The 26,231-nt window shown below is 41.7% G+C and overlaps 3 protein-coding genes and 1 long non-coding RNA gene across 4 annotated transcripts; 1 reads left to right on the top strand and 3 right to left on the bottom strand.

Moving 5' to 3' along the window:
- Nucleotides 1–6,910: 6,910 nt before the first annotated feature.
- uqcrc1 (ubiquinol-cytochrome c reductase core protein 1) lies at nucleotides 6,911–14,309 on the bottom strand. Its single transcript, XM_069678017.1, has 13 exons — nucleotides 14,221–14,309; nucleotides 12,681–12,821; nucleotides 12,444–12,530; nucleotides 11,327–11,456; nucleotides 10,929–11,127; nucleotides 10,610–10,689; nucleotides 10,388–10,503; nucleotides 8,810–8,953; nucleotides 8,089–8,249; nucleotides 7,902–7,987; nucleotides 7,730–7,818; nucleotides 7,536–7,611; nucleotides 6,911–7,443 (listed from the first exon to the last, which is right to left on the bottom strand). Exons 1-13 carry the CDS (start codon nucleotides 14,281–14,283, stop codon nucleotides 7,379–7,381), a joined length of 1,437 nt encoding a protein of 478 aa, XP_069534118.1. The 5' UTR covers nucleotides 14,284–14,309; the 3' UTR covers nucleotides 6,911–7,378.
- An 818-nt stretch (nucleotides 14,310–15,127) lies between these two features.
- On the bottom strand, nucleotides 15,128–19,813 carry LOC138606333 (tubulin monoglycylase TTLL3-like). Its single transcript, XM_069678799.1, has 13 exons — nucleotides 19,801–19,813; nucleotides 19,641–19,744; nucleotides 19,368–19,536; nucleotides 19,223–19,275; nucleotides 18,953–19,081; nucleotides 18,742–18,856; nucleotides 18,512–18,610; nucleotides 18,234–18,426; nucleotides 17,985–18,133; nucleotides 17,172–17,415; nucleotides 16,122–16,381; nucleotides 15,764–15,939; nucleotides 15,128–15,660 (listed from the first exon to the last, which is right to left on the bottom strand). The coding sequence occupies exons 1-13, from the start codon at nucleotides 19,811–19,813 to the stop codon at nucleotides 15,199–15,201; spliced, it is 2,166 nt and encodes a 721-aa protein (XP_069534900.1). The 3' UTR covers nucleotides 15,128–15,198.
- Nucleotides 19,814–19,889: 76 nt separating this feature from the next.
- LOC138605389 (uncharacterized) lies at nucleotides 19,890–21,166 on the bottom strand. Its single transcript, XR_011309321.1, has 3 exons — nucleotides 21,082–21,166; nucleotides 20,339–20,494; nucleotides 19,890–19,976 (listed from the first exon to the last, which is right to left on the bottom strand). It is a non-coding gene; the product is annotated as an uncharacterized lncRNA (long non-coding RNA).
- A 610-nt stretch (nucleotides 21,167–21,776) lies between these two features.
- Nucleotides 21,777–26,213, top strand: hmces (5-hydroxymethylcytosine binding, ES cell specific). The gene is made up of 7 exons (XM_069678645.1): nucleotides 21,777–21,875; nucleotides 21,988–22,200; nucleotides 24,594–24,737; nucleotides 24,847–25,017; nucleotides 25,349–25,503; nucleotides 25,592–25,784; nucleotides 25,890–26,213. Exons 2-7 carry the CDS (start codon nucleotides 22,012–22,014, stop codon nucleotides 26,061–26,063), a joined length of 1,026 nt encoding a protein of 341 aa, XP_069534746.1. The 5' UTR covers nucleotides 21,777–21,875; nucleotides 21,988–22,011; the 3' UTR covers nucleotides 26,064–26,213.
- Nucleotides 26,214–26,231: the final 18 nt, after the last annotated feature.

The raw sequence follows: 26,231 nt of genomic DNA, 5'->3' as shown, positions 1-26,231 counted from the left end.
AGCTGAGCATCACATCAAGCACACTTAGCAGACTGCACAACTGTGATACTGAAATGAAAATACATTGGTCCAGTCAGTGCTAAATGATGGCAAAGAATATTGTTTACCTGCAGGACAGGCTGTGCTATCATCCTCTATTAATCTTTAATGTCACAATGCTAAAATGGAAGACAAAGACTTTATGTGAAGTGGAAAAATGTGGAGAAGTCAGTATGTGGGATTTTCAGAGCAGGATTGGGGTTCTGGTGTGGTTTCTGGTTACTTTCACCATAAATAAAGAAAATACCAACATAGCGTAATGCTGACAGAGACGCACCGGTTTCTCAGGAATGTGTGCAACACATTGTTTAATATAATTTAAAACAACTTAAAACCCCATAAAAGTACAAAGTGAGACAAATGTGAACAGTTCCACAGTAAAACATACAGACTTACTTTCCCCTCTGTGTTGCTGCTGTAAAGTGCCTCCACATGGGCGCGCGCTGATTAACAACACCTGGATTAGATTAATTAACGATCAACAGTCTGCGCCATTTTAGCTCATTCCCTGCCTTTGTTTGAATGCTAGCTCACGATAATGTAAACCACAGGCTACCCTGTCAGTAACTGGATATAACGATTCATATTTTTTGACGTATTTCGCCAACTACAAGCTAAAAATACAGAGTCTGTGTGTGAAGGAGAAACAACGAGGACATCGTGTGGACAATCGACTGAACAGCTTTAGTGTGGACTGAAGCAGGTAGGATTGGAATCACGTTTCAGTGTGTCGGACAGTTGCGGACATCCTTTACTTGAGCGGAAGTAGAAATACCACAATATAAAACAGCCTTCAGGAAAAGTAAACATTTAAAATGTTACTCAATGAAAGAAAATAGGGCTCCTAGCAACAAAATGTGAGTAGGCCTATATTCTAAATTAAAGAATGTTTCCCATTATTTCAGAAAGTGATTCTGTTAGCAGGAATACATTTTTGATCAGATTTTAATTGGTAGCTTGTAACTATCCTTATCTGTTAGATACATGTAGTGGGCAATTTCCCTCTTGACATGTATGTCCCAATGTAGAGTAAATGATATAACAGATTATTCAGACAAATTAATATGATTGGACAGGAGGCATTTCATGAGTTCTGATACAGAGTACAACAGCACTGGGGCTTTTAACTAAACTTGGCACAAAAAGTAAGGACATTTGTGCTTGGTAGATTATTTCTTTGTTCTAACAATGCTTCTTGGCAATAAATCTCACACCGTTGGAAAGCCTGTTTATTTCCCTTTTTAAATGATGCCACATTTGTGAGGAACATGAATTTGTGGGATGAGCAGCAGAGCTCAGTATGTGGGTTGCGCCCATGAGAAATTTGCCAAATCTTCTCTGCCAATGCCAAACAGCTTATTCTGCCATTGACTCTTGTTTCTTCAAACTTCAATCATCCAATCCCCCAAACACCAAACAAGACATATTGGCAATTTAACAATTCATCCATTTAACGAACAGGAGCCTAAGTAGCGTGTGGAAGAACCATACACAGCCACAACAGCCTGGCAGCTCCTCATCATGCTGGTCACCATCCTGGTCACACACTGCTGTGGGATGGTATCCCATTCTTCAACCAGTATTTGTCGCAAGTCAGCCAACGTGGTTGTGTTGGTCACTCTGGCATGAACAGCACACCCAAGCTGATCCCACAAGTGTCAGGACTGCTGACAGGCCATTCCATCCTTTCCACTCCACTCCCGAGCGTTGTCATCTTGGAGGATAGAGTTCGGTCCCAGACTGTGGAGATATGGGATTGCCACTGGTTGCAGAATCTCATCTCGATATCTCTCTGCATTGAGATTGCCTCCAATGATGACAAGCCTTGTTTTTCCAGTGAGGGAGATGCCGCCCCACACCATCACACTGCCTCCACCAAAAGATGTTACTCTATCAGGGCAGCAATCAGCATTGCGTTCTCTGCGTCTTCTCCACACTTTGACCCTATGATCCAACTGCTGTAGGCAGAATCTGGACTCATCGCTGAACATAACGTTCCTCCACATGTTCAGGTTCCAGCGCACGTGTTGCCGACACCAGCACAAACGGGCCTGACGGTGAAGGGCAGTCATGGCAGGCCTCCTGGCAGCCCTATGAGACCGGAGATTGGCAGCGTGCAGTCTGTTCTGGATTGTCTGGGCTGGGCTGCCAATCAGGCACCTGATTGGCAGCACCTGGGGTACAAGAAGCTCAGAACAAGAGTCAATGGCAGAATAAGCTATTTGGCATTGGCAAAGAAGATTTGACAAATTTTTCATGGGCGCAACCCACATACTCAGCTCTGCTGCTCATCCCACAAATGCATGTTCCTTACAAATTTGGCTACATTTAAAAGGGAAATAAACAGGCTTTCCAACAGTATGAGGTTTATTGCCAAGAAGCATTGTTAGAACTAAGAAATAATCTACCAAACACAAATTTCCTTACTTTTTGTGTTAAGTTTATATTTATCACTCTGCTTCAAGTGTTCTGTCAATGGACTCTTCACTGGTTGCATGATGAATGGAAACAGATAAATGTTTCTAATACATTACAATTACAAATAGGACTAAGGATAAAATAAGGATGAAATAAAGAAAAAAAAAAATCTGTTGTGGCTTATACTTTTAACTCCTACATGCTTCCTAGAACTGTTGTATTAAAGCAATATCAGCACACTGTAATTTTATCACAGAGTCACAGCCGTGCTGATATTCAGTACAACAGCACTTCCTGTGGTGTAAAACTACTTAAATAAAATGGAAGTATTCAAGTAATTAATACCTCAGAGTTTTGCTTATGCAACAACTTTGAGGTATAAAACTTGACAGTGGCATTGGGAACAGCTTAGGTCCAAATCTGTTTTCTGTACTTTTAGCAAATGTAGCAGAAACATACTTGTCAAGGCTAATCTGTGAAGCAAATTTAAACTCAAACTCAGGAGGCTAAATAACCCCACTCATTACATAAAACAGAGTGGCCTCCAGTTAAATGTTTGTGATATCTGCCTCATGAAGATGATGAGTGGAGTCTTATTTAAACAAATACAGTCATCCCTCTTCCCTCCTCTACACTTCCACAGACTCTGTTGTTACAATATTCTCATGGCAATATAAATATCTATGTGCAACTTATGACTGAATAATTGCTTTAAAATCTATATTTGGAAGTATAGGAGTGTTTTTGTAAAGCCCAGTAGTGATTTCATAACTGTTTTATTCCTTTCAGTGTTGCTACATCACATTAAGACATGTGCAAGAAATACTTCCAGGTCACGTCCAATGTAAAAAAAGAACAAACTCAAATGTAATTCAGATGAGCAGTTTATTTCACTCTGTTGCTTCACATTTCATGCTCACTGCAGGAGCACAGATGAATCATCCACAGATATGAGACTAATGAAGAGCTGATAATGCATCAGACTCAAAATAGCTGCAACTTGTTTGCCAAATTTATCAAGTATTAGTGAACAAAGGTCTATAGAAAGGGCCTGTTCTTCTCTCAGAGGTCAATATCCTGCCCACGTCTTTGTCCCGTTATCACACATCAAGCTGTGCTGTGGGTGACGCATGCTTATGTGGCTCAGACCCATTCATTTGTGCTTTATGGGTTGCTGATGCTTGTAATTATACTGAGCGTGCCTGATATCAGTGCTGAATGAAATGAATTAGACTTGAGAAAAAAAAAAAGATAACCATATTGGATTTAATTGCACAACCTTTTCTTTGAACACATGCAAACACAAGAAAGAGATTTCAGAACCTGATCACGGTTTCTGAGCCATGGGTGATTATTTTTGGAGACAACAGACCAGCTTCATAATACGTTGTTTTGCTTTGTTTGCATTGTCTTTATGATTTACATCCTTCTTTGTAGTTACTCTACTTAAAGAGTCGGTCCATGGACTGAGAACGAGGTAATTAAGTATAAAAGTTAAGCAGATCTAAGCTCTAAAGGACAGATACTGACTGCAATGACTGTTTTCACCTGTACTAACATTGTTTCTAACCAGGTGTCAGTCTCACAATGTAAGAAGTCGACTCCTCTGTGAGTTGAGATTTTGTCCATTGAGCCCCTGACCGCTCCCAGGCCCCCTCATCTTATTTCCTTTTGCCTATTCGTGCCATAAGTTCTGCATTGGCGGCTGCCTTGGTCCTCATGTCCTGGTTCTTGGCCAGGTCTATGAGGACACTGAGGATGCTCGTGGGAACATCGAGGGACAGGGCAAAGCGGGACCCCTGCTGGGCTCTCTTTGGCACCTGGGACGGTGGGCGCGGTGCTCGTACTCGCCGGAGCATGGCGTATCGCTCAGAGCGGAGCAATGAGTTCAACACACCACTGCGGTCTAGGATGTCGACAGCCAGCACATCCCTCTGTGTATCTTCATCAAGTTTGGCAAGAGCAGGAGCGCTCCTCACACACCAAGGCAGCAGCAGAGCCAGACAGAAACACACACGCACACTTCTCATGGTCAGGACTGTCTGTGGGGAGAGAAAGAAAAACTAATCAGACAGTGGCTCAAAATTACACAACAGTGACGCTGCAAGGATTCTCTCTGTGAAGGCATGCATCAGGAATCTCTGCAATATTGAGACTTAAAAAATCCATCTGAACTTTGTCTTACTGATTACTGATTTCATATGAAAATCCCACATCACTTATAAAGGGATGCTAGTGATGAAAAAAATTATGCTTTAAAGAAGGGTTTCTGCAGAGTATAATATTTCATTAGTCTCACAAAAGCACAGACAAAGATAAAGCATCTATCCACTACAGAGGAGATTATTATAGTTTCTAAAAAACAAAGGAAATGTATCATTCAATAACATAAAAATATGCCCATTGCCAAAAATGTAAAAGCATATTTGTGTATTTTTAGAGTCTTAAAGAAGACAGAGAAAACAATTTGTAAATAGGCAAAAGCTTGTTTGAAAAAAGAGAGAAAAGCATGAACATGTTTCCTGCAGAGAATAATGCATTTTGTCTATTGTCTAAAAATCCAGCAGTTCGTCCAACTTTCTTATTAAATGTCCAAATCCCAGTAACTACTTACTTGGTGTCACCACTGTGAGGAGTTGGTAGCTTGAAAAAAGGCTCTTCTTCTTCCTCTACAGCAGGAAGGTCTACAAGTGCACAACAGGGTCTCTTTGCTTCAGTCCTCAGATATCCTGTGATAGTGTGTCCTCTGTCTCCCTGCTTCTTCTTCTTCTTCTTCTCTAGCTCGTAAAGGATCGACCTGTGTGGCACGCAGTGGGATGTTCAACTGGACTCCTGGCTGCTCGTCCACGTTGGTCTTCGGCATGACGCGGCCCCTACCCCTCTGTGTTTTATCTTTTACGTCTCAACACCCCATCACCCTCCCCTCATTTCATCTCATTTCCTCTACACTCATTGCAGTCTTTCTTTTTCTAAAAATAACACGATGGTAATCACAATAGTTTGTCTTTAATGACTTGGATGGCTGCTCCAGCCTGCAATAAAAGAACAAGCATCTCCAGACAAAAGTTGAGTACAAACATACTGCAAAAAGGAAAACTAGATGATTCGGTGCTTCTTATCACTGGAGAATCTTGATAGGTTTGACTGAAGATCCAATTATCTGTATCAGTTCTTTTAACTTATGTTGTCCGCTTTGTACGTCAAATTTTGTGTCATAACATTCATCATTGATATGTGCATGTGTCTTTCTATGGTGTCTTAAAATGTTTTCCAAAATACTGGATAGAGCATTGTTGGCACTTAGAGGAACATAATGTATGAGTACACAAATCTTTCTATTTACAGAACACAGAGGAGCAGCGGTGGGGTGCTGGGAGGTTAGACAGAGGAGGAGAAAGCCCTCTGGAGAACAAGAGGAAGAGACTGTCAGGTCCAGGAAGGAGGATGAATAAGACAAAGCCTACCTCGTATCCTGACTCACTCCCAGGCCAGCCCATCAAGAGACTTATCCTCATCTGACTAATGATAGATGAATATTACAATTACTGCTTTAGTACAATAGTTGGCCCCCCAGGGGCCCTCTGGATTAAGAGTTACCCTAAAAATAAACAAACCCGGGTCACACAAAGGTCCAGCAGATCATACAGATATCTTGTCTTAGGTCATAATCGAGTGTGAATGTTATTGTCACTGATGCAGCGTGACGCAGGACTGCACATGCCTCTCAGATGATGTCATTGCTATGATTCAAGACGCAGCATAATGTTTATGTCAGAGCAGGTTGTGTTATTTTTCCAGCAGCCTTATGACGTAGGTCTTGGATATGATAAACCAAATACACGAGGGAGCATCTCATCACAATTATTTTGATTGTTCTGCACAGTGAAGTTGGAAATATAATATTAATTGTAAAGATGTAAACAAAATAATTATATCATAGCAATTGGTAGTAAGTAGAGTTTAAAGAAGGACAATAGGAAAGGCTGAAGAGACAATCACTTGGTAATATGGGAGTAGGTTACCCACAATTTTTTTGACAACTCCAACCACAAATCACTGATTAACCTGATGTATAAGACAGTTGTATAAGTTGTAGTGATACAGCTGAATCAATGTCATCTCTGGTCCTTCTTTCCATGAAACTGAAGACTAGAAAAGGTTATTAGATTCATGGCTTTCAGACCAGGCAATTACATGAAAGTCAGGGTCATAAAAATATGCCATGTCATATGATTCAGGGGCCAACAGAGACAGCACTTCTTCATAGCTTTCTAAAATTGCTTGACTTATTGTGCATCACAATACAAAGGAAGTCAACATAAGCAGGAGGATTTCCATTGTGCTTACATACATCATTACATTGTTTATTAAAAAAACTACAACTCTGTAAATGGTGAGTTAAACATTTTTAATATAAAAAGTGTTGTGTAAATGAGACCACACTGAGCCAATGTTTTACAGTACTTTTATTTTGTCGGAATGAGAGCTTCTGTTATGTACAATAGAGGACAGAAACAAATGTTACAGAAATTATAAATATACTCTTGCTCCAAACTTGTTGTATTTAGGACTGGACTGATGTGTCCTGTAGGTAATTTATAATTCAAGTCTGCCATCTCTCCTCCCGGAGTCAGTACCAGGTAGAGGACCTGTGTAGTACAATCAGAGTGTAACGGATCTGTAATTGCAATACTCATTATGTGCACTGGCTGCCTCTCTCATGGCTAACTAAGAGTGATCAGTGGGCAGGATAAGAGAGTGAGGCAGGGAGAAGAGAGAGGATGGAGGCTGTCTGTGCAGTCCAGCTGAGGTGTGGATGATCATCAGTGGTTTACTCTCGTAGTGATTACGGGAGGAAAGCGGGGTGAGGTTGCGAGGAAGATGAAGAGCAAACTTGGGACACGCGGAGCAAAACATTATCTTAAAACCTCAGCCAGTACATGGCACTGCGCATTCTGTTGTAGTCAGGTAGCTGCTCACAAGGGCCTGTTGGAGAGAGGCAGAGGACAGAGGATTATAAACTTAATTAGCGATGGCCTGACCTTGCAGCAAACAGACTAAAACCACAATGAACTCACCGACAGCTGCCACGGCAGGACACTTATCATAAATGTATTTGGAGCAGACGTCACGCACCATCCTGGGGGTCACAGCCTGGAAGGAGAAAAGTAGAGTTGTAAGAAGTCTTATCTAGGACACAGGCTAGAAGATTAAACATTTTAGTTGACTTTGAAAACAGTCCAGGGCAGAACTGTGGTGAGTGAAAACTCACATCGATGCGAGCGTCCCACTCTGCCAGAGGAATACGGCGCCCGTAGTTCAGGATGTGTCTGCCGATGTCATCACAAATTGGGGTTGTTCCTAAAAGACAAACAGGAATGTTGACCTGGGATTTAGAGGAGTTTGTGTGTTTTGTGTAATTGCATAAGGGGTACTTTATGTACCATTGAGCTGTCCAACCAGGCTGGCCTTCAGGGCGTTCTTGCCTCTGGCTACATCACTCTCTGTCACTGTGGTACACAGGTTCATCCTGGGTGAAGCAGAACGTGGAGAAAATAAGAACTAAATTCTTAACACAACATTATACAGTTTGGGTGTTTTGTGTGCGTCTGTCCAAGAGTCAGTACTGACCAGGCGTTCTGGGACCAGTGCATCATGTCCTCGATGTAGTGCTTATCAGCCACAAAGTGAATGCCCAGCAGGCCGGTGTCGCTGTAGGAGGAGTGGAAGGCCTGGAAGCTGTGACACAGTTTCTCCTCCACTGCCAGGCGAGCCAGACGGCTGCTCAGATGCTACAGAGAAGGGAGGATGTGGACATTGATTAACTAATGTTCATAAAGTGATATTACAATCACACCAGTGTCTGGTGTGATAGGTTTAAATATTTGCAGTGTTAATTTGACTTCATCAGAGTACACAATAGTTGCACAGCAGTACACTATTATAGTAGAACAGCAGAGTTAGCTAAAAAGGTTTCCTCTCTTCGCTCTTTTCCATTAGACGTATTTACTTGTTTAATTGTAAGTTAATTAAACCATTTAGGTTAATCAAGTTAAACAAATGTGATGGTCTATCCACAGATAGATTAAACGCTTCTTTGTAATTGAGCTGTTGTTCCTCCCGACATGGTCTTGAGGCAGAGGTGAAACCCCTGACCCAGGTTTTTAGAGAGGATTATAGTCTACCCCTTAATAATGGCCACCAAAGACATAAAAAACCTCAAGTGGGCAAAGCTGAAAGGGGACATAAGATAAGACAATATGATGAAGTCATTTCAGGAGGTATTAGTTACTGCTGCCACTTTCATCACTGTTGACTTTCCTTAACTGCATAAACAAAACATATTTCCAACCTTTCCACCACCATAGGTGAGGTCAAAGCTGCCAATGATGGAGTTGGCCACCATGAGTGGCACGATGTCTGGGCTGGCAGCGCCGGCCCCCTCAACAGCGATGGCAACGTGTGCCAGAGGCAAAGCATCATCACGCATACGGATCTGACGGGGGACAGGAAAGAACCAGATTAAAAAAAACTGTCGAGTATTATAGTGAAAAAAATCTATATCTTTGCCCAGAAGCACATCTAAGGGATCAAACTCGTCACAAATAAAGGTTAACCAACTTTAAAGTCGTCTTTTACAGTGGAATGACTCTATTATACACTGCTCAAAAAAAATAAAGGAAACACTTAAACAACACATCCTAGATCTCGATGAATGAAATATTCCAGTTGAAAATCTTTATTCATTACATAGTGGAATGCGATGAGAACAAAATAACATAAGAATGATCAATGGAAATCAAAATCATAACCCATGGAGGTCTGGACTCAGAATCAGACTCAAAATAAAAGTGGAAAAATCAGATCACAGGCTGATCCAACTACTGTGGAAATTCCTCAAGACAATTCAAAATAAGGCTCAGTAGTGTTGTGTGGCCTCCACGTGCCTGCATGCACTCCCTACAACGTCTGGGCATGCTCCTGATGAGACGACGGATGTTCTCCTGAGGGATCTCCTCCCAGACCTGGATCAAGGCATCAGTCAACTCCTGGACAGTCTGTGGTGCGACGTGGCGTCGGTAGATGGAACGAGACATGATGTCCCAGAGGTGCTCGATTGGATTCAGGTCTGGGGAACGGGCAGGCCAGTCCATAGCATCAATGCCCTCGTCATGCAGGAACTGCTTACACACTCCAGCCACATGAGGCCAAGCATTGTCATGCATCAGAAGGATACCACACTCATGGAGTCTGACAGTTTGAGCAGAAACATGCACATTAGTGGCCTGCTGGAGGTCATTTTGTAAGGCTCTGGCAGTGCTCCTCCTGTTCCTCCTTGCTCAAAGGAGCAGATAGCGGTCCTGCTGCTGGGTTGTTGCCCTCCTACGGCCCCTTCCACGTCTCCTGGTGTACTGGCCTGTCTCCTGGTATCTCCTCCATGCTCTTGACACTGTGCTGGGAGACACAGCAAACCTTCTTGCCACAGCGCGCATTGATGTGCCATCCTGGATGAGTTGCACTACCTGAGCAACTTCTGTGGGTTGCAGACACCGCCTCATGCTACCTCTAGTGGTGAGGGCACTGGCAAAATGCAAAAGTGACCCCAAAAATCAGCCAGAAAGGATGAGGACAGGGAAATGGTCTGTGGCCACCACCTGCAGAACCATTCCTTCTTAAGGGTTGTCTTGCTAACTGCCTCTCATGTCCACTTGTTGTATGTTCCATTTGCACAGCAGGTGAAATTGATTCACAATCAGTGTTGCTTCCTAACTGGACAGGTTGATATCCCAGAAGTGTGATTGTCTTGGAGTTACATTGTAATGTTTATGTTCCCTTTATTTTTTTGAGCAGTGTAGATACAAGATACAACATGTGGTGATTACAGTTTACGAAATTACAATTTTAAAAATACTCTAACAAAACATCTTACCTCACTGCCTGTGAACCTGCAGGGTGACAGCACAGGGACGGCATCTCCCTCATACTCAAACGACACTCCACTGAAGTGAGTTTTGGCCAACCCAACCAGCTCATCATGGCTCACACCTGAGAAGGAAATACGACAGATCAACGCCAAGTCCCTCTAGGAAAAGAAGAAAGTAACAAGCTACCGGCGTGCCTCCTCACAGTATGTCAAGAGCAGAGGACTCACCTCCAGCAGCAGCCAGCACCATGCGAGGGGCTTTAAAGTGGCTGTTGACATAATCCACTAGGTCCTGGCGGGTCAGGGTCCTGGGACAATAGAAAACTATTATTGCTGGAAACTTACACAATAGTGTTGTACTGATCATTTTTAGTGCTTAAGTTACAAAAGGCTTATGAAGAGTGTTGTGTGATTGATGTCTTACTACTTCTGAATGATTATCATCATTACAACACTGCCCTCTTTTGACAATAGTGAGCCTTGGATGAACATAATTCCAAAACTGTGACTAATAGTTTAATGTGTGTGAGCGAGCAGGTCCTCTTGCCTGGCATTGTTTGAGGGTCCCAGCACACTTTGTCCCAGAGGAGTGCCCTGGAAGGCCGTGGCATGCAGCAGGTCCAGACAAACATCCTGCAGGTTACTCTCGACTTCCTCTAGCTCACGCAGTACAACGCCTCTCTGCTGCTCAATTTCGGCCTCGCTCAGAGAGCAGCTCTGCACCACCTCAGACAGCAGCTCCACGGCTGAGAAAACATGGAGGAAACATTGTTCACAACTAAGAGGTGATATGCTCACACTTAGAGATACAGTGAAAAAATAAGCTGCTGAACATTAGATTACAAGAATTGTGATTTTATTTTTATTTAAAAATGTCAAATCAGGTCATTTTAAAAACGAGGGGATAATCAACTTATTTCACTGCTTGAACGCAGGTAACCGCACCTTTGGGCAGGTCTTTGGCCAGGGTCTTCATGTAGTATGCGGTGTGTTCCCTGGAGGTGTAGGCACTCAGGTGAGCTCCCATAGACTCCACCTGCTGCTCCAGCGCTGTCTGAGGGTGCTTCTTGGTTCCCTAGGGGAAGAGCAGAAAGGTTAATGGAAGGAAAAGTGTAATGGCAAAGTTAGGATAACAGGTATATATAAATGCAAGCTTAAGTGCTTCCAGCATTAACAGGTATAAAGTTTAGTTCTTTTGTGCTCTAGAAGCACTCTGGGGCAGTTTGTTTCATTTGCTTTTTGTTCTTTGCGTCATGATCAGGCATGTAGGTGCACATGCACATCGTTCGGTGACGCAATAGGGTGACGTCCAAATGGACAATGTTACAGTGTCCCTAGAAAAACATTGCCATGGATAATATCGTAGATTGGGGTTTGTGTGAGTCTGAAAATGAACAAAAATCCCACAAATACAAATTGGTCATTACTGTCAGTAAGATCAGCTTAATTGCTTTTAACCAGACGGTGGGACGTTGTCTTACAACCTTCTCTCAATTGGAATTGTATACCTGAATATAAGCATTTGTCTTTTAACAACACAGATGACAACGGATGACATTGAAATGAGTCACAGGTAAAACATAAGACACTGTAATTTACACTGATACAGGAGTGGAGCTGAACTGGATAAAAAACAGGAACAGTCGGGCTTGTTTAAGGGAAAGGTTGTACATAATGAAGGACATCATGATGTAACTATGGCAGAAAGCTCCTTGATCAATGACTGCCCTTAGCAATGGGTATTGGCAAGGCAGTGAGCCTAACCATATTGCCAATGGTGTCACTGTGTCACTTTTCAACTGATTGACATGTGTCCTATCAAAGGCAGGAATAACAAGCTTTCTATTAAGTAAACCTGGATGTTTACAGTGCAGCTTTAAAATTAACTTTATAAATGGAAAGAAGATGCATACAATACGTTTGTTAGACCTTAAGGATACACAGTGTGTTGTAGTGCTTGACACTGCATCTGAACATAACTATTATTTTCATTTACCTTTCATTTACCGTTCATTTAACTTAACAGGGTACTCAACAGGTCATGAGGTCTACTTATTCATACCTTAAAAGCCATGTGCTCCAAGAAGAAGCCTGCTCCGTTGTTCCTCTCATTCTCATAGCGACTGCCAGCACTGATCCACAGTCCAACCTATGATAGGAAACGCACATGTGTAGAATGAGCAAAATGTTATTCTAACACCCTAATGTATCATATCATTTAATGACAGTGAAATGGGATTATGGGCTATAACAACTTCCTACATTGTTGTAAATAGACCCCTTTTTACTGCCGTCTTACAGTGCATGTGGCATGTCCAGTCTCCTCAGAGGCGACCCTTAAACCATTGTCCAGGGCAGTGAGGCGAGTTTCTGGGGCTCCCAAAAGACTCTGGGCATAGCTGACTGAGGCCTGTCCACGCCTCAGAGACAGCAGGATGGGCTAGAGACACCAAGAAACAGGAAGACTTATTTTAAAATCTTGTACATATAAGAACCACTTTCATATATTCTCATATTGAATTGAATATTGTGAGAGCTTAAGAGATGTTAATAAGAAATATTTTGCACATTACTAATAACTTTCATTGTGAATGTTCTTTTTAGTAACTATAACTTATGGGCTGGTACAACTGTGTATCAGTACTTTTACTATTTGCAAAGGATGCTATGATTCAAGTCCATGTTTCTGTTATCAAACTATAGATGCATGTGCAAAGAACTGCAGACCCTGGATCAAAGAACTGTGCTTTCTATTTTTTTATCATCAAGACCAAAGGAAAGTATTCAAGGTGAACTAAATGCAAGAACTGGGTATCAGGGGGCAATGCAAGGGAGTCTGTCTGTATGAGTGGGTCAGACTGAACTGCATACGTGTTTTCAGACAAGCAGTACAAGAGTAGAAATGTTTGGCATGGGACGACACTTCAACTTAAGGCTGGCATGTGATATTGACACCAAAGCCACCTTCTACTATTCGCCGATGGAGTGGCTAAAAATAGAAGACTTTATAAGTAAATACGAGTTATTTTCACGTGTCAAAAGATGTCAAATTTTCTATTTGTTTAATATATATTATCTTATTGCGCTTTAATGTAATGGGTTTGCATTCTGGATATATTCTTATTTAATTCCCAGATGATGTTTAACATATCGCCTATGACATTGGGAGGTATACATACATGTGTGCAATTATTCGGCATTTTCTCTGTTTCTAAATATGGAAACTCATTAGCCAAAGCTAATGTTAAAGTAAACGTTGCTCAAGCCTGTGTAATCTAACATCGGCGTCACTGACAATGCAGTTCCCACGTTATTTAACAACATGGGGTTCACGCACGCATACAAAAATCTAACATTTTGACGGTCATAAGAGGAGAACTGACACTGTCAAAATCTGTGTTTCCAAAGTCACAATGCTAACTAAGCTAGCCAGGAAGCTTAGCTGCGGTGTGAGGGTAAGTGAGGACAAGTGACAAACACTACAGCCGCTGACCTTGTGAATGTCCAAAGACGACTGAAACGACGAAAAGCTAATCTGAATAACACGTATACAAGGTGAACGTCACACATGATACAGTTTTTACAGAGGTAATGCCTCATTTGACAGTTGACCTTGCATTCCCTGCTGGCTAACTAATGCTAACCGGTTAGCTAAGCCCTTTCCGTTTCTCTACTGTGGACAGATAAGCTAACGTTAGGTAGTTAGCCTGCTAATTTAGCAAGCAACCAAACCTCTTAGAATATTTTCAGCGTTGTGCTCAAACAAGAACAGTAACTAATACTATACGTGTTTTAGGTAAAACATATTATCTTACACAATGCTTTCAATATATACTCACACTGCGGGTTTTAGCGAGGGTTCGACCCACGGTGCTCCCGACTCGGCACACGGACGCCGCCATTTCTAAGTACTGTTACAGAACAGCTCGGCTGTTTTCGTGTAACGTTTCTTCTTCGCCGTCATTTGAAAATGTCACTGTGTATTCAACTGAGAATTATCGCCACCAAGTGTTCAGTTCAGGTTAAGGGTGTGGATAAGAGTCTGTTTACACTGTTCAAGTTTTAAGTTAAAGGAACATTTTAATAACAAATCAGAGAAAAATCACGGTTTTTCTAACTTGATGGAATACTTCATTGTTATTTTCTGAATGTAAATACTTTGCTTTTACTTGCAATTCCTACATTTATAAACTACCCTCCCAATTTCTCCCTGTGCATTACACTCCCTACAAACCACGTTGACTTCTCCACTGACTATCACATAAACAGGTTTGGTTTTACTCATGTCTGTTTATGTCTATTTCCTCTCTTCTTGTATCGCCAGAGTATTATTTATTATTTGGCGTTTTCACTGTTTTGAATTTGACCTATATAGTATGTCTTGCTACATTTCTGTTTCTAAATTGAGATTATTCAATCCCCTCATTTCCAAAAAAGGCCAAAAAACCTGATATTAACTTGTTGATTGAGCCTATGGTCTATGAAAAAATACGTATTTCGGCCTAAATACTGAAAGCTGCTTTCTATTAAGCTATTATCAAATCTTACTATTTAAATGCAGTTAGTAAACACAGTCCCGATACAAATTGTTGACAATTTGTTCTGTGGATTATCCAAAATTTCAGTCCAGATCCATTGTTTTACATCAAATAATCCATCAGTCTGAAAATGTGTAAAAGAAAGCAGTGTGTTAAAAACAAGACAAGGGAATGCATTGATTATGATTTTATTATGAGGTAGGTAAAAATCAAAGTGAAAGTTCAAATTGAAGGAGCATGTGAGTGATTCTGTTAACAAGCCTTCTTTTGAAAGTGCTTTCAGTAACTAAAGCTGCTGCTGGCTGCTTGTCTGGGCTGTTTAAGAGCTGTAATCTTGTGAGGCAAAGAAGGACTTTGGTGCTGCTCTATAGAGTTTGGTTTTACTTTCTCCGAGCAGGCTTTGGATAACTCTGGTCTCCTCTTCAACTGAAAAACAGAGTGAGCCTGAGCACAAATGGGCAGGTGAAGCGTTTCAACAGGGACAGGCACAGTTGGCTGTGTAAAGAGAGGAGGTGGCAGAAGAACCCGACTGCTGCTGGTTTTGAGCTCTGCACCCTTCAGTGACTTCCTAGGCAGAGGCTTTACTTTGTCTTCTGCGGGTTCCTTCTCTTTGACAGGGCCCCGGTGTTTAGGTGCTGAATGGTTGAAAGACCTCAGTGGAGGAAGTGAGCAGGGGCATTTGATCTTGAAGCCTTCAACAAGTAAGTTGACTCCTACATACTGCGGCACTTCTACAGCTGCCTAGAGAAGAAAAGTGAGATCTAAAGCAGTGTACATTGTCTTCATAACCTGGGACACTTAGATTGACACTGTAACATAAAGAGTAGGGGGAACTCTTCCTCACCTGCCTATATATGAGCTGAAAGTCTCCAGTGTTTGCAGTGCGGTCTGCTCTCCGGTCCAGGACAACTCTCAGTGTGTCTTCTTGCACAGCAGTACAAAGTCGGGCTGTCACAGGGGTGGAGGGGGCCATGGTGGGACTGACATTGATTTCTATCAGCCATGGATGGAGGTCACGACCTGAGAAACAAAACATAAAATGTATTAAAGACACTTTATATTAAAAATAATGCTGCTATTTAACCAATATAATTTTACATATCCAGTTAAAGCAGGTTTAAAATACAAGTTTAAGCATGTTAAAACCAACAGTATAACACACACTGTAGTATAGCACGTCATTTACTGTGATCTCATCCTACCCAACATGAAGTCAGCACCATAAAGCTCAAATGTGTTTTTGCGTGAGTCCATCAAATCCTGTGTTGTTTGTAAAGCGTGGATCACAGCCTTCTTCATCCCTGGAACTACCACAGCCTGCCACTGGGCTTCCTGGCCCTGGCTGGAAAGAAAGGTCCTGAACTGGTCGTCCGACCACATGTTGTCTGCTGGGATGCCTCGATGCCGTTGCTCGGAGGGCCTCAGGTGCTTCTGGATGGAGTTGTTGCACAGGTGAACAGAGCTGAAAGGAAAGAAAAGACAAGACTGGTTAGTTAGAGTAACATGATGAGAGAAATGACACAGGCCTGTCTACATCGACCCTGAAGTTTCTCCTCAAACTAGTTCTAAACAACTTCTCTTTGTCTTTGGTCATATTTACTTCATTAAAAGGTATTAAAACACTAAAAATCTGATTAGGTATTTCAAAATAAGACACGGAAGTTATGAAGCATGCATCGTTTCGAAAATTCTACCATGTTACAAAAACTGAACTGAGCAGGTCAAGTGCTTTTAGAGTAGATGAAGTGTTGCAGCTTCACAGAGTTAGAGGCCCTCATATGCATATACAGTAAGTAAGCAGGTGTTTAAGTGAAAGTTTGCAGTCTTTGAGATTTAAATGTTGCTCATGGCACGGACAGCAAATGCACGGAGATTTGAATATACCCAGAGGATAAAAGATATTTTCATGCATCAACATGTAATCAGATCTCCCGCCAAAAAAGACACAGATTAAAATACCCTATGAGGCCGTTATATTGCTATAGATCTTCCTCCCACTTCCCCTCTTCAAATGAGTGTTCATCTGGTTTCACATCTGCTTTCACATACCTATATGAGTATCTCAAGGTGATACAATGTGTGTGAACAATCATATTCTTTTGAACAGCTCATGACTCAAAGCACAAGTAGCCTTCTGCTTAGGCGACACAACCCCTCAGCCTAACTGTGAACTTGCCCCAAGAGAAAAAGAATGATAAAAAAGATCAGAGCCATAAGATCAGCCTAGTATAAGATGAGTATCACCGTCTTACCTGTCAAGTTTATCTAGTGAATAAGGCTGTGTAGAAAAGCGCAAGTAGCACTTTTTATAAAACCATATGGTCAATGGGTTCCAGTCTGTGACCAGGAACCACTGCCGGACGTCAAATTTGGTGCCATGGACTAGAAAGGGGCGCTCCAGGTACTTCTGCACCACCCACTTGCTTTCCCTGATCAGGGTTGGATCACCATCTACCAGCTTGAGGATCTGATCCAAACGTTTGGAGCATTTGATGCCTAGAAGGAAGGTGTAACACATAAGCCAGGGCTTTTAGATCTTATGGACTGTCTCACATACCCCTTTCCCACCAAAATTAGCGTGTTGACGCTGGATCTGCTGATAAATGCAGATTGTCTCTTTTCCCAATGCCAGTGGAGTATACTCCTTTCGGTCTCTTTTCCGCTGCGTCAGGTTTGCAGTGTCTCTAACTGTGGCAGAAACCTGTCGCCTTATTTCTTCTTCACCGAGGAAGAAGCTCTCTCACCTCGCTGTCTTGCCAGTGTTGCTGCATCTTGCACGAAACAAAGAACAAATTGTATTTTTTTTTTTTTTACACAACAGTGGCCGGAACTACAATGCGCATCACAGCATCGTGCAAGAAAGGGGGCGAGATTAGCGCGTCGACCCAGGTTTTATGTTCCCATCATTGCCGATCGGAGCTGAGGCGATAATTACCCAGGTCTACTGCAGAGTCATTTGACGCAGGTCTGAATGCCAATTGTAATCTTTCCCACTAAGCAAAAAAGCCGGGTGTAAGCAGGTTTTTTGACCAGTGGGAAAGTAGCTATAGAGTCTGAATTCTCACCTCTGCCCCTTGACTTGGCCCCCGGTTTGATGATCCAGATGTTGTGTATACCCTCTATGTCAAGCTGTGGACTGACCTCCGCCAGCCTCTGCAGCATGGCTTTGCAACTGGTCACATACTGATCACTGATCTCGACCTCTGCTCTGCCACTGAGCAAAGGAACAGACAGAGGGAGGGAATGTTGTAAAACACGGATGGGCCTTTTGATTTCGTCTGTTTCCTGTTATCTCTATCACACACTTTACTCACTGAACAACCAGGTAGTAACTGTCAATGAACTCTTCCCACTCCTCCTTTGAAAGTGTTTGTGGCGCCTCCAGGCTTTTGTCTATGTCACTGTGATCCAGACTCTCCAGGAACTCCTGGCATACTTTGACTGCAATGTCAATCATTTGGGAAAGGGAGACTGGTATAGACCGCCTTCTGCTTCGTTTCCTCTGATCTGATAGTAAAGTTAAAAAAAAAGTCAATCTTCTCTTTATTAAGTTACCTGAGTAAGTGCACAGTCACTTGAGAGATGGTCATACCCTGAACAGCCCGAAAGTTGCGGCTCCTTGCCTCTCCACCCTGCTCCCTCTCCACAACGTACTTCAGCAGACTGGTGCAGGCGGTCCTCCTGTAGTCCTCTACACAAAGGACAAAGACAGAGGCAGAAGGGTGAGAAACTAAAGCTTCTGCGAAAGTCAAATAACGCTGGAAATACGTGAGAAAGAGATAAGTAAAATCTAACATGATGGACCATAAAGTCAGATCTGACCGATGAAAGCATGCTTCTCATCCTGTGCTGCCAGTCTGTAACAGCGGGGGAAGAAGGTATCTGGGTCAGCTGAATCAAACCAGTGCAGGTTCCTCAGGTTCACACACAACCCCACCTGACAAGCAGAAGACAAATATGATGGTGGGCTGAACACGGGACCACTGAAGGAGCATCGTATGCAGAAAGAAATAGTAGCAGAATATAAATGTACCTTGGTGCTGAAGCTGCCGGCCTTCGCAAAGTGATTTGTTATCTGTTCTTTTTGCAAGCTGTTGTTGTTGATGGCGTCTCTACGGTTTGTCCAACAGAAATAAACCATTTCATTCCGCACCAGGCGAGACTGAATGAGACAGGGGGAAGGACGAGAGCTGAATCTGTGGCATTTTGATATTAAGAACCTGAAGTTTTGAGCATGGTTGCCACGGTCAGCACCGTATCAAATTACCCTTGTGTAAACTTAAAAGCTTAAATTTTTTTTTACCATGAGATCATAAAGTCCACCTGGATCCTCTTCTTCAACATCTTCTGAGTTTTCTGAGGAGAAGGAACAATAGTTAGCCGTGGAGAGATATAAACATATTGAAGAAGAAAGTTCTATGGCACAGTTACATTTGCAAGCCACTCACCATCATCGTCGCTGTCACCAGCGTCATTAGAGCTGGCTCGGCCCTCAGCGTTGTGACGCTGGTGAACATGGGGCCTTTGGCAAAGCATGCGCTGTTCCACCCAGCCTCTGGCTCTCATTGCCGCCCTGATGACAGGGTAAGGACCCTGAACAGAGAATACCTTATGCATCTGGGAGAAATAAAAGAGGTAAATAACAACGTAAGTTGAGACAGGATCAGAAATGAACCTGCAACATACATACATTTTGCATAAATCTAGTGATTTTAACTCACTTTAACAGCTTCGTCTGCACGGGCTTTGGCTGTCCTCAGCCTCTCTGGGTTAAGAACAGGTAGGCTGCCAAAACTGCAATGAACTTTGCCCTCAGGAGATTTAGCTGACAAATACACACATCAAAAACACATCTGACTAGGAAATGATATTGTTAGTTGCCTGTAAAACTCATATTGTTTGTGCAAGGAGTACTATGTTAAAAAGTGATCTATCGAGCATGTGGGTTGTAAACTTGCAGGTATACCTACTTGTCTGTGGGCTTTTGGCTTTATCTTGGTTCCACTGCTTGATAAAAGTTTTGACTTTCTGGTCCTTGGAGGAGCCTCTTGTTTCCCCTGCAGCAGCAGTAAAATATGTTTAAAAATTATTTAGCAAATATAAATGGACAGCACAGATATGTATACACATTTAGTAAACCATGCTGATGACAAGACCACAGAAAATTTAACTAAAGCTTAGGGCTTGAAATCTCCAGCTGGTGGCTGGTTATAAAACTTTAATACATGGCTTCCAGGTTCAGACATACCGCCACCTGTTCTGAACGTGACCTCATGATTAATTCAACATTCATGATCTATAAGTCGACTCTATGAACTCACAGACTTTTGTGAAGTCATAGTCAGCAATAACTGTTTTCTTGTGTCATTAGGATGTTCAGATAGGCACAGCGTTTTGCTTGTAACTTTCTGTCTCTTACCATTGTCTGTGTAGTGTTTACCAATGGCATGGCGTCCCTCCCAGTCGATCTGAACAGACTGTATGGTTATGGTGGCCTCCATAGTAAAATCAGCTCTCATTCTTCAGAGAAACCTTTTCCTCTGCTCTGCGTCATGGTTTGGTCGGACACTAACTTCTGCAGAGGACACAGAGTTGTAGTCATGGGTCAGCAATCATACAGTGTAAAGGTTACACAAAAATGTGTTGATGATTTATACAATGATTAAAGCTTTGTAGAAAACTGCAAGGGTCGTGAATCTCTGGCTAGTGTTCTGAAGGATAAGCCTCTCCCCAAGTGCAGTGGACTATAAAGTGGGTCACATTGCTGTGCAGGAGACAGCTTGGCTACACCTGTCAGGTTTGTACCTAACACCCCAGGAAGGGTGTGATACTCAGGCTGATTTCCGTCAGTTACCTGTTAAACAGAAGCCAAAAACTGGACACATATCATGTCGTCATACAACAGAAATTCTCATTAAAATCCTCTTCTAATGAGATCAAATTAATGTAAGCAAAGCACACAAAATATTTATATTTACCCTCTTTGCTATAAAGCCACCACATGCAACAAGTGTTTATCACAAACCGCAGTCTTGTCCTTGCCATATTCCTTTTAAAACATACTGGAAGTTACCAAACCACCGCTACCAAGATACAGTTACAGTAAACCTTTCCCATTTAAGTAAAGCTGCCACATCATTGTTCAGCGTTGGTACCTCTTACCTGCTGAGGTCCTCAGGTGTATCAACACAGGTGCCGGTTGTATTTCACCGGAGGAACTTACTCTCTCACTCCCGGCTCTCGACCTGTTTATTGTTACCATGGCGACAACTGAATAGCTCCTGATGCTAATAACAAGTGAGTGTTTTAAATATACCTGAACGCGAAGGTTGAGATAAATTAAAATTATTTATCACCATGGTGTTGGTTTAAAAAAAATTCAACAGACTGATTCATGTTAATTTCTACTATACGTCTCAGTGAAAACATAAGGCTCCCTATTAGGGTTCATCCCAACGTTATATGATGGAATAAGAATTTACTCATATTCCGCATAGGATGTTTAAAAATATATATAAAAAATCTTTTGACTGCTAAATTAATATCCTGCAATGGTCTACTAAAATATTTTATAATGCACGACATAGCACATTATGCTATGACTTTTTCGTTTGCGTTTAACAAATCTAAAAGCCTACTTTTTAACGTAACTTTTGAATATTTCTTCATGCTTCTATTTTGAAATTTTTTTCGCTATTCTGTCGCCATCTTGGCTATGGGAGGGACTGGCGGTGTGTCCCGCTCAACTGTGCTGTGATTGGCGGCGTGTGTACATCAACGTGTTACGTAGGCGCTAGCTCCTCAGCCTGTGCCCAGGCAAATCCCCTGCACTACACTCATCTGACCGTATACTTCAACATCAAACTCAAACGTAGTTGTGCACAGACTCGTAGCATAACAGTTAGAGCAGACAGGTGCAACTTCACGATACAGATATATTAATACACTCGAAAAAGGTAAGTCGGGCAATTTTTTAAACGAACCAGAGAATATTAAATATTTTGTTTAGCTTGCTAACCTGTCTACTTTGACATACTTAGCTAAACTTGTGTTTAACTTTCTCCTCAGTCGCCTTTAGACTTCCGTTTCATCATGTGTGGAAGAACTGCGTGCACTCTTGCCCCTGACGAGGTGAGCCGAGCCTGCTCTTACAGGAACCGAGGAGGGCGGCGGAGACAGCCCCGCTGGAGAGATGGAGATGCGGACAAATACCGACCCTCTTACAACAAGAGCCCCCAGTCTATGAGTCCCGTTCTGCTGTCCCAGAGGCATTTTGATGAGGTAAGAAGGACACATGGATATTTTCGTACCTGAGTGAGGTTTATAACTGTTTCAAGTGAAGGACGCCAAATAAATTTAAAGTAAATGCTAGGTCATCGTTGGTAGGATAGTTTGATCACCCAACCGTGAAAAAGAGTGCCTATTTTGTTAATTTACGTTCTGTTATCTTAAATATGAACACAATACCGCATCGCCACAATTACTGCGGTCAAGCCAGCCGTGGTTCGCGTTTCCTTGGTCAAATCAGCCGCGCCTTTTTTTCCAGTGCGCAAATGCACTAACATTTAAGGTAATCGTAATGAAACCGCTCTGAAGAGCTGCTGGTAGTGAATTTGGGGCAGACTGTGGTCTCACAATCAGACCCATGAAACCTACGATACTTTTACAGTAATTATTCCCAGTAATAAACTGAAGGTATCACGAAGGTATCCTTCCGGATTTCAAAGTAAAAGACGACGTGAGAAAAACCCCCAAAAAACATTATTTTCCATAAGTAGTCCAAGATTCATATACTGCTGAACTTAGTATTCCCTAGAGTACTTGCATGCATAATATGGAGTACTTTTACTGAGTACTTTTCGAGTAATCCTGTGTCAAAATCCTTAACAGAGAACAAGAATTAGGATATTTCGCCTAACTTTGATGTGGAATAAAAACCTTATTTTCCATAAGTAGTCCAAGATTCATATACTGCTGAACTAAGTACTTCCTAGAGTACTTGCATGAAAAATATGGAATACTTTTACTGAGTACTTTTTGAGTAATACTGTGTCAAAATCCTTAACAGAGAGTCAATATAAGGATTCTTCACCCAACTTTGATGTGGAATAAAAACCTTATTTTCCATAAGTAGTCCAAGATTCATACACTTCTGAACTTATTACTTCCTAGAGTACTTGCATGAATAATATGGAGTACTTTTACTGCGTACTTTTCGAGTAATCCTGTGTCAAAATCCTTAACAGAGAGTAAGTATAAGGATACTTCACCCAACTTTGATGTGGAATAAAAAACGTATTTTCCATAAGTAGTCAAAGATACATATACTGCTGAACTTAGTACTTCCTAGAGTACTTGCCTGAATAATATGGAGTACTTTTACTGAGTACTTTTCGAGTAATAGTTTGACATCTTTTACAGAAAGCAAGAATAAGGATGCTTCACCCAAATTTGATGTGGAATAAAAACCTTATTTTCCATAAGTAGTCCAAGATTCATATACTGCTGAACTTAGTATTCCCTAGAGTACTTGCATGCATAATATGGAGTACTTTTACTGAGTACTTTTCGAGTAATCCTGTGTCTACATTCTTAACAGAGAGCAAGAATAAGGATGCTACACCCAACTTTGATGTGGAATAAAAACCTTATTTTCCATAAGTAGTCCAAGATACATATACTGCTGAACTAAGTACTTCCTAGAGTACTTGCAGGTTTTTATTCCACATCAAAGTTGGGTGTAGTATCCTTATTCTTGCTCTCTGTTAAGGATTTTGACACAGGATTACTCGAAAAGTACTCAGTAAAAGTACTCCACATTATGCATGCAAGTAGTCTAGGAAGTACTAAGTTCAGCAGTATATGTATCGTGGACTACTTATGGAAAATACGTTTTTTATTCCACATCAAAGTTGGGTGAAGTATCCTTATATTGACTCTGTGTTAAGGATTTTGGCACAGGATTACTCGAAAAGTACTCAGTAAAAGTACTTCATAGTTGTTATACAAGTAGTCTAGGAAGTACTAAGTTCAGCAGTATATGAATCTTGGACTACTTATGGAAAATAAGGTTTTTATTCCACATCAAAGTTGGGTGAAGTATCCTTATTCTTGTTCTCTGTTAAGGATTTTGACTAAGTATTTCTCGAAAAGTACACAGTAAAAGTACTCCATATTATGCATGCAAGTTCTCTAGAGAGTACTTAGTTCAGCAGTATATGTATCTTGGACTACTTATGGAAAATACGTTTTTTATTCCACATCAAAGTTGGGTGAAGTATCCTTATTCTTGCTCTCTGTTAAGGATTTTGACACAGGATTACTCGAAAAGTACTCAGTAAAAGTACTTCATATTATGCATGCAAATAGTCTAGGAAGTACTAAATTCAGTAGTATATGTATCGTAAACGTTAGATCATTTGCGCACTGGAAAAAAAGGTGCGGCTGATTTGACCAAGGAAACGCAAACAACGGCTGGCTTGACCGCAGTCCACAATTTAGGTAGAAGCTAGAAGTGCTATCAACAGTTATATGTCACAATCTCAACAATATTACCATTATAAGCCTAAAACATTAACTGTATATGTACTACAATGCTATGGCAGTGGATGGTATTTTTTTCAGTTTAGGTGCTATTGTTATTATGTTTATGTTTAATTATTGTATGTCTTTAGGAAGCTCCTGTGGATGAGTGTGTGTTGGCCTCGATGCGTTGGGGTCTTGTACCTGCCTGGTTCAAGGAGGATGACCCAAACAAGATGCAATACAGCACCAACAACTGCCGCAGTGAGAACATATTGCAGAAGAAAACTTACAAGGTGCATAAAGTTTGAGGCACTGCTAAGCTGTGTTATATTTCCAGTATTTTACATCTCGGCACTGGGCGCAGAATAACAGCAGTTTATTATCTCTGTCTTCTCCCCATAGGACCCCATGATAAAAGGACAGCGCTGCGTCGTCCTGGCTGATGGTTTTTATGAATGGAAGAAGCAGGAAAAAGCCAAGCAGCCTTTCTTCATATACTTCCCTCAGACTCGGGGACACAGCCAGGGGGATACCAAGGATCAGGATGGCCCAACAACCTCAGCTAGCTATGAGGTTTGTATTGGGTTTTCAAAAGTAACATAAGCATCATGAGCATGTGCTTTCATCTAGAACAGAAGTAGAGAGAATGCAGCTGTGAGGAAAATTACCACAGTTGAGAATATCACTTGTGGGAGAGGAGCCAGCGCAGAAATGTGCATGCGTTCATACTGGTGTTTCCTTGGCATTCAAAATGTCAGGTGGAATTCAAACTTCCTTTAGTTTTGATAGTTAGCGCCAGGCTTAGGAGTGTAAAAAATTACAACCATATCAACAAAATCTGTTACATTTTTCATAAAATGTACCTTTTTATTTTTACTTGCGCTTTGTGCGACATGTTGTCCAGGAAAAAGATAAACCAGGTAAGTGGACTGGATGGAAGCTGCTGACTATGGCTGGCATCTTTGACTGCTGGACACCTCCAGGTGGTGGAGAACCCCTTTACTCATACAGTGTGATCACCGTGAAAGCTTCTCAAAACCTGGAGAGCATCCATCATAGGTATGAATAGTTAACATAGGAACAGGAAACTTGCTTTATTTAAATTAGTGTTGGTATGAAATGCTTAATTACTGTGGTTGTGTTTTAGGATGCCAGCGATCCTGGAGGGAGAGGAAGAAGTGAGAAGATGGCTTGATTTTGGGGACGTGAAATCTCTGGATGCCTTGAAACTGCTCCAGTCTAAAAACATGTTGACCTTTCATCCCGTCTCTTCAATCGTCAACAACTCACGCAACAACTCTCCAGAGTGTCTCCAGCCTGTGGATCCTAACGGCAAAAAGGTATGAGATTTAATGTTGTCTTTTAATCGCTGTGGTTTGAAAATGTAGTCAGTTATTTGGCAAATGGAGAGTTTTAAGCTGACAAATCTGACCCTTGACCCCTAGGAGCCCAAGCCCACAGCCAGCAGTAAGAAGATGGCGAGCTGGCTGAAGAGTGGCACAGCTTCAAAGAGGAAGGAGCCCGACATGTGTGTGCGTAAAGAAGAGAAAAGAAGCAAGTCTACAGGGGGGCTTCAGCAGTGGCTTCATGGAACCAATAAGAAACCAAGAACCACATGAAGATCCTGAGTGGGACTGATGACTGTGCAGTGCTTCAAATCCAGTTGGGCCTTATTTACTAATTTGACATGTATGAGAAGAAACTTGTGTCTATTTTTAAGTAAGAACCATTTCAGATGTAAATGCTACACAGATACTATTTCATTTTAAAATGCTATCAATAAAAGT

The sequence above is a fragment of the Semicossyphus pulcher genome, unplaced genomic scaffold (assembly GCF_022749685.1).
Source record: "Semicossyphus pulcher isolate SPU_LCO1_2020_fin unplaced genomic scaffold, fSemPul1.0.p SCAF_3, whole genome shotgun sequence".
Taxonomy (NCBI): domain Eukaryota; kingdom Metazoa; phylum Chordata; class Actinopteri; order Labriformes; family Labridae; genus Semicossyphus; species Semicossyphus pulcher.
The sequence above is the reverse complement of the archived record's forward strand: the minus strand, read 5'-3'. Positions and strand labels throughout refer to the sequence as shown.

What these genes read in the sequence shown, in the direction of transcription:
- uqcrc1 (XM_069678017.1), bottom strand. Translation starts at nt 14,283, where the DNA reads ATGGCGGCGTCCGTGTGCCGAGTCGGGAGCACCGTGGGTCGAACCCTC. An exon ending in CCCTCGCTAAAACCCGCAGT is followed by an intron (nt 12,822 to 14,220) that starts GTGAGTATATAT and finishes TGGTGTCTCTAG; the next exon opens with CCCATCCTGCTGTCTCTGAG. An exon ending in GCAGGTTCACAGGCAGTGAG is followed by an intron (nt 8,954 to 10,387) that starts GTAAGATGTTTT and finishes GTCCCCCGTCAG; the next exon opens with ATCCGTATGCGTGATGATGC.
- LOC138606333 (XM_069678799.1), bottom strand. An exon ending in TGAGAAGCATGCTTTCATCG is followed by an intron (nt 18,611 to 18,741) that starts GTCAGATCTGAC and finishes TCCTTTGTGTAG; the next exon opens with AGGACTACAGGAGGACCGCC. An exon ending in TCACTAGATAAACTTGACAG is followed by an intron (nt 16,382 to 17,171) that starts GTAAGACGGTGA and finishes CTTTCCTTTCAG; the next exon opens with CTCTGTTCACCTGTGCAACA.
- hmces (XM_069678645.1), top strand. Translation starts at nt 22,012, where the DNA reads ATGTGTGGAAGAACTGCGTGCACTCTTGCCCCTGACGAGGTGAGCCGA. An exon ending in CCCAGAGGCATTTTGATGAG is followed by an intron (nt 22,201 to 24,593) that starts GTAAGAAGGACA and finishes GTATGTCTTTAG; the next exon opens with GAAGCTCCTGTGGATGAGTG. An exon ending in TGCAGAAGAAAACTTACAAG is followed by an intron (nt 24,738 to 24,846) that starts GTGCATAAAGTT and finishes TTCTCCCCATAG; the next exon opens with GACCCCATGATAAAAGGACA.